Source organism: Lepus europaeus, chromosome 22 (assembly GCF_033115175.1).
Source record: "Lepus europaeus isolate LE1 chromosome 22, mLepTim1.pri, whole genome shotgun sequence".
NCBI classification, from domain to species: Eukaryota; Metazoa; Chordata; class Mammalia; order Lagomorpha; family Leporidae; genus Lepus; species Lepus europaeus.
The window spans coordinates 43,052,346-43,059,777 of NC_084848.1; the positions used below are offsets into that span (position 1 = coordinate 43,052,346).

Consider the following 7,432-nt stretch of genomic DNA (forward strand, 5'->3'; position numbering starts at 1 on the left):
GGTGAACTTGGTGACCAGGACACATTTGTCATTGCTTTCTAAATTTGACATTTGACAGGGTTCCTGAGGCTATCCCAGTGATGCACAGGGAGTAAAGTTACTGATTTTAAATACACAGTTTTACTTGTTGTAGAGTAGTACAGAAGCCTTACAATCAAGAATTTTTATAAAAATTCTGTATTTGTTAAAAAAGTGGGTAAAATAAAAATGATGTTTTATGAAATTCATGACAAAAAGAAAGAGCATTGGTGACAGTTGCTCTGTTTTTTTTTTTTTTAGTTCTTCTTCAGGAATATAAAATGCTTCCTCCTTGCTCTTACGGTGAACAAAGTTTCCACTTATGTTATCATTAAAAAATGTGTATTATTTCCAAGCTGGCATTGGAATCTTAGCCAACGCCTTCCTCCTTCTCTTCCACATCTACACAATCAATCAGAATCATAGGACTAAACCCAGTGATGTGACCACCTGCCACTTGGCTTTTGTCCACATAGTGATGCTACTCACTACACTGGATATTTTATCTGCAGATATATTCAAGTCACTGAATGCTCCCAATGACTTAACATGTAAGGCTTTGTTCTACTTGAGCAGGGTGATGAGGGGTCTCTCCATCTGTACCACCTGCCTCCTGAGCATCATCCAGGTCATCACCATCAGCCCCAGCACCTTCTACTTATCAAGATTTAAAAATCAACTCACGAAGTATATTATCCGTGCTTTCTTCTGTGTTTGGTCCCTCAACTTATCTTCCAATAGTAACATGATCATCTACACTGTAGCTCATTCCAACATAACCAATCTACTCAATATCAATAAGTACTGTTCACTTCCTTCAATGAAGCCCATCATCATGAGTATATTTTTCACACTTGCAGTGTCCCAGAATGTCTTCTTTGTAGCAGGCATGCTGATCTCCAGTGTATACATGGTGATTTTCTTATCTAGCCATCAAAAGAGGTCTCGGTACCTTCACAGCATGAAGGTTTTACCAAGAACTTCCCCAACAACAAGAGCCACTCAGACTGTTCTGCTGCTGGTGAGTTTCTTTGTGATCATGTACTGTTTGGATATTATCATCTCCTCTTCATCAGCCATTTTGGAGAAATACGATCCAGTTGTTCTGGATGTCCAGAGACTTGTATGCAATGTCTATGCTACTGTCAGTCCTTTGGTGTTTATCAGTTCTGATAAAAGGATAGCTGCCATTCTGCAAAACATGATTTATATGACACCAATTTTGAAAAGTCGGTGAATCAAACTTGAAAACATAATTTATAACACTGTTAAACATTTCAAAAATCCATGATTTAAATCTAATTTAAATATGCAAAATTGTACTTTTATTTTTAACTTGTATCTAAATGTTTTTGCTCTGACACTGCCAAAAAGATGAGTCTCTTAGTCAAAGGTCTAAATATGTATCTATTACCGTTTCCTGACTTAATGTAGGAAATGATTTTTTTCTTTATTTTTGAGTGTAAAACTAATGAAACTCCATTTGGTACCAAATCCTGAAATATTCTTTTTTTCTAAATGTTCAACAAATGATATTCTTACTGCAGAAAGGAATCTAAATTTACCTTGTTATTTTAGGCATATTAACAAAGTATCCCATTCAAACTGTAATGATATTTTCTCTATGATCTATTAATGTTGATCTCTGTTTTGACACTATATAAACTGGGAATTTTGCTCTTCTCTTTGTATATTATCTTCCTTCTTTTCTTATTTATGTAAGTCTTTTCTTCCTCTTTGATGTTACAAAGTGTAGATATTATTGAAGTATTTTCTTAAACTTTTAGCTTCTGAGACAATAAACTTCTGAATTCATAAATTTGTGTCTTGTGGGAAGTTTTGAAAACTGAAATAGTAAAAAAAACTGCAATATTGTCCTTTGTTTCTTTGTATACTCTAGAGAAAAACTAGATTATTTGATTCCTTCAAATTCTAACCTTTGTATAAGTGGATTTATGTTCTAACTTCTATTTATTTTCTCTCTTTAAGGAATTTGAAATTTATCCTTTGATTCTTGATTAAATTATTGTTCATTTATTTGTATAATTAATTAAACTTAAATGAATTACTTGGCATTATTTATGTTCATATATTTCCTTCATTGTTATTTACATATTTATTGAATTGAAACTATCAATGAAAATGACTGAATTTTGTGTTGATTCTTCTCTTGCCAAATAATTGAAAATGTATAATATTTTCTTTTTTTATTTTTTTTAAACTTTTATTTAATGAATATATATTTCCAAAGTGCAGCTTATGGGTTACAATGGCTTCCCCCCTCCAATAACTTCCCTCCCACCCGCAACCCTCCCCCCTCCCGCTCCCTTTCCCCTCCATTCACATAAAGATTCATTTTCAATTCTCTTTATATACAGAAGATCAGTTTAGTACATATTAGGTAAAGATTTCAACAGTTTGCCCATATAGCAACACATAGTGAAAAAACTACCATTGGAGTACTAATTATAGCATTAAATAACAATGTGCAGCACATTAAAGACAGAGATCCGACATAATAGTTTTTTTTAAAAAAAATTAATTAATTTTCTATGCCATTTCCAATTTAATACCGGGTGGTTTTTTTTTTTTCATTTCCAATTCTCTTTATATACAGAAGATAAATTCAGTATATAATTAGTGAAGACCTCATCAGTTTGTACCCACACAGAAACACAAAGTGTAAAAATACTGTTTCAGTACTAGTTATAGCATCACTTCACATTAGACAACACATTAGGGACAGATCCCACATGGGGTGTAAGTACACAGTGACTCCTGTTGCTGACTTTACAATTTGACACTCCTGTTCATGGCGTCAGTAATCTCCCTAGGCTCTAGTCATGAGTTGCCAGGGCTATGGAAGCCTTTAGAGTTCGCTGCTTTGATCTTATTCTGATAGGGTCATAGTCAAAGTGGAAGTTCTCTCCTCCCTTCAGAGAAAGGTACCTCCTTCTTTGATGGCCCCGTTCTTTCCACTGGGATCTCACTCACAGAGATCTTTCATTTAGGTCTTTTTATTTCCATGATATCTTGGCTTTCCATGCCTACTATACTCTCATGGGCTCTTGAGCCAGATCCGAATGCCTTAAGGGCTGATTCTGAGGCCAGAGTGTTGTTTAGGACATCTGCCATTCTATGAGTCTGCTGTGTATCCCGCTTCCCGTGTTGGATCTTTCTCTCCCTTTTTGATTCTATCAGTTAGTGTTAGCAGACACTTGTCTTGTTTGTGTGATCCCTTTGACTCTTAGACCTATCAGAGCCATCAATTGTGAGCTGAAATTGATCACTTGGTCTAGTGCGATGGCATTGGTACATGCCACCTTGATGGGATTGTGTTGGAACCCCCCTGGCACATTTCTAACTCCACCATTTGCGGCAAGTCCGAATGAGCATGTTCCAAATTGTACATCTCCTCCCTCTCTTTATCCACTCTTTTTTTTTATTTTGAATTTTTCTTTTTCTTCTTTTTTTTTAAACTTTTATTTAATGAATATAAATTTCCAAAGTACAGCTTATGGGTTACAATGGCTTCCCCCCTCCCATAACTTCCCTCCCACCCGCAACCCTACCCCTCCCGCTCCCTTTCCCCTTCCATTCACATAAAGATTCATTTTCAATTCTCTTTATATACAGAAGATCAGTTTAGTATATATTAGGTAAAGATTTCAACAGTTTGCCCATATAGAAACACAAAGTGAAAAAACTACCATTGGAGTACTAATTATAGCATTAAATAACAATGTACAGCACATTAAAGACAGAGATACTACATAATAGTTTTTTTAAAAAAATTAATTAAATTCTATGCCATTTCCAATTTAACACCAGGTTGTCTTTTTCATTTCCAATTCTCTTTATATACAGAAGATCAATTCAGTATATAATTTTTTATTAAACTTTTATTTGATGAATATAAATTTCCAAAGTACAGCTTATGGGTTACAATGGCTTCCCCCTCCGAAAACTTCCCTCCCACCCACAACCCTCCCCTTTCCCGCTTCCTCTCCCCTTCCAATCACATCATGATTCATTTTCAATTCTCTTTATATACAAGAGATCAGTTTAGTATATATTAGGTAACGATTTCAACAGTTTGCCCCCATATAGCAACACAAAATGAAAAAAAAATACTGTTGGAGTACTAGTTATAGCATTAAATAAGAGTGTGCAGCACATTAAAGGCAGAGATCCTACATATTATTTTTTAAAAAATTAATTAATTTTCTATGCCGTTTCCAATTTAATACCGGGTGGTTTTTTTTTTTTCATTTCCAATTCCCTTTATATACAGAAGATCGATTCAGTATATAATTAGTAAAGATCTCATCAGTTTGTACCCACGCAGAAACACAAAGTGTAAAAATACTGTTTCAGTACTAGTTATAGCATCACTGCACATTAGACAACACATTAGGGACAGATCCCACATGGGATGTAGGTACACAGCGACTCCTGTTGCTGACTTAACAATTTGACACTCCTGTTCATGGCGTCAGTAATCTCCCTAGGCTCTAGTCATGAGTTGCCAGGGCTATGGAAGCCTTTAGGGTTCGCTGACTTTGATCTTATTCCGATAGGGTCATAGTCAAAGTGGAAGTTCTCTCCTCCCTTCAGAGAAAGGTACCTCCTTCTTTGATGGCCCCGTATTTTCCACTGGGATCTCACTCCCAGAGATCATTCATTTAGGTCTTTTTTTTTCCATGATATCTTGGCTTTCCATGCCTGCTACACTCTCATGGGCTCTTCTGCCAGATCCGAATGCCTTGAGGGCTGATTCTGAGGCCAGAGTGTTGTTTAGGACATCTGCCATTCTATGAGTCTGCTGTGTATCCCACTTCCCATGTTGGATCTTTCTCTCCCTTTTTGATTCTATCAGTTGGTATTAGCAGATACTTGTCTTGTTTGTGTGATCCCTTTGACTCTTAGACCTATCAGAGCTATCAATTGTGAGCTGAAATTGATCACTTGGACTAGTGAGATGGCATTGGTACATGCCATCTTGGTGGGATTGTGTTGGAATCCCCTGGCACATTTCTAACTCCACCTTTTGCGGCCAGTCTGATTGAGCATGTACCAAATTGTTCATCTCCTCCCTCTCTTTTTCCACTCTTAGATTTAAGGGGGATCACTTTTCAGTTAAAATTTAAACACCTAAGAATAATTGTGTGTTAATTACAGAGTTCAACCACTAGTACTAGAACAACAAGAACAACAACAAATACTAAAAAGGATAAAGTATTACATTGTACATCTAAAGTCAGGACAGGAGCTGATCAGTTCATTGTTGCTTATAGTGTCCATTTCACTTAACAGGTTTCCCCTTTGGTGCTCAGTTGTCACCGATCAGGGAAAACAAATGATATTTGTCTCTTTGGGACTGGCTTAATTCACTCAGCATGATGTTTTCCAGATTGCTCCATCTTATTGCAAATGACTGGGTTTCGTTGTTTCTTACTGCTGTATAGTATTCTATGGAGTACATGTCCCATAATTTCTTTATCCAGTCTACTGTTGGTGGGCATTTGGGTTGGTTCCAGGTCTTAGCTATTGTGAATTGAGCTGCAATAAACATTAATGTGCAGATGGCATTTTTATTAGCCAAGTTAAGTTCCTTTGGGTAAATTCCAAGGAGTGGGATGGCTGGGTTGTATGGTAGGGTTATGTTCAGGTTTCTGAGGAATCTCCAGACTGACTTCCATAGTGGCTTAACCAGTTTGCATTCCCACCAACAGTGAGTTAGTGTCCCTTTTTCCCCACATCCTCTCCAGCATCTATTGTTGGTAGATATCTGGATGTGAGCCATTCTCACAGGGGTGAGGTGAAACCTCACTGTGGTTTTGATTTGCATTTCTCTGATTGCTAGTGATCTTGAACATTTTTTCATGTGTCTGTTGGCCATTTGGATTTCCTCTTTCGAAAAATGTCTATTGAGTTCCTTGGCCCATCTCTTCAGTGGGTTGTTTGTTCTGTTGTTGTGGATTTTCTTGATTTCTTTGTAGATTCTGGTTATCAACCCTTTATCTGTAGTATAGTTTGCAAATATTTTTTCCCATTCTGTCGGTTGCCTCTTCACTTTCCTGACTGTTTCTTTTGAAGTACAGAAAGTTCTCAATTTGATGCAATCCCAAATGTTAATTTTGGTTTTGACTGCCTGTGCTCCTGGGGTCTTTTCCAAGAAGTCTTTGCCGGTACCTATATCTTGCAGGGTTTCTCCAATGCTCTCTAATAATTTGATGGTTTCGGGTCGTAGATTTAAGTCTTTAATCCACGTTGAGTGAATTTTTGTGTAAGGTGAAAGGTATGGGTCTTGCTTCAAGCTTCTGCACGTGGAAATCCAATTTTCCCAGCACCATTTATTGAATAGGCTGTCCTTATTCCAGGGATTAGTTTTGGATTTTTTATCAAATATAAGTTGGCTGTAGATGTTTGGATTGATTTCTGGTGTTTCTATTCTGTTCCATTGGTCTATCCATCTTTTTCTGTACCAGTACCATGCTGTTTTGATAACAACTGCCCTGTAGTATGTCCTGAAATCTGGTATTGTGATGCCTCCGGCTTTGTTTTTGTTGTACAAGATTGCTTTGGCTACTCGAGGTCTTCTGTGTCTCCATATGAATTTCAGCATTATTTTTTCCAGATCTGAGAAGAATGTCTTCGGTATCTTTATTGGTATTGCATTGAATGTATAAATTGCTTTTGGGAGAATAGACATTTTGATGATATTGATTCTTCCAATCCATGAGCATGGAAGATTTCTCCATTTTTTGGTATCCTCTTCTATTTCTTTCTTTAAGGTTTTGTAGTTTTCATCGTAGAGATCTTTAACGTCCTTGGTTAAGTTTATTCCAAGGTATTTGAGTGTTTTTGTAGCTATTGTGAATGGGATTGATCTTAGAAGTTCTTCCTCAGCCGTGGCATTGCCTGTGTATACAAAGGCTGTTGATTTTTGTGCATTGATTTTATATCCTGCTACCTTGCCAAACTCTTCGATGAGTACCAGTAGTCTCTTAGTAGAGTTCTTTGGGTCCCCTAAATAAAGAATCATATCATCTACAAAGAGGGATAGTTTGACTTCTTCCTTCCCGATTTGTATCCCTTTAATTTCTTTTTCTTGTCTAATAGCTCTGGCTAAAACTTCCAGAACTATATTGAATAGCAGTGGTGAGAGTGGGCATCCCTGTCTGGTACCAGATCTCAGCGTAAATGCTTCCAACTTTTCCCCATTCAGTAGGATGTTGGCCGTGGGTTTTTCATATATTGCTTTGATTGTATTGAAGAATGTTCCTACCATACCCAGTTTGCTTAGAGTTTTCATCATGAAAGGGTGTTGTATTTTATCAAATGCTTTCTCTGCGTCTATTGAGAGAATCATATGGTTTTTCTTCTGCAGCCTGTTAATGTAGTGTATTAC

General features: G+C 36.8%; 1 protein-coding gene across 1 annotated transcript; it reads left to right on the forward strand.

Annotated features, from left to right (window-relative positions):
* Window positions 1–340: 340 nt before the first annotated feature.
* Window positions 341–1,255, forward strand: LOC133751462 (putative vomeronasal receptor-like protein 4). Its single transcript, XM_062181497.1, has one exon. The coding sequence runs from the start codon at window positions 341–343 to the stop codon at window positions 1,253–1,255; it is 915 nt and encodes a 304-aa protein (XP_062037481.1).
* Window positions 1,256–7,432: the final 6,177 nt, after the last annotated feature.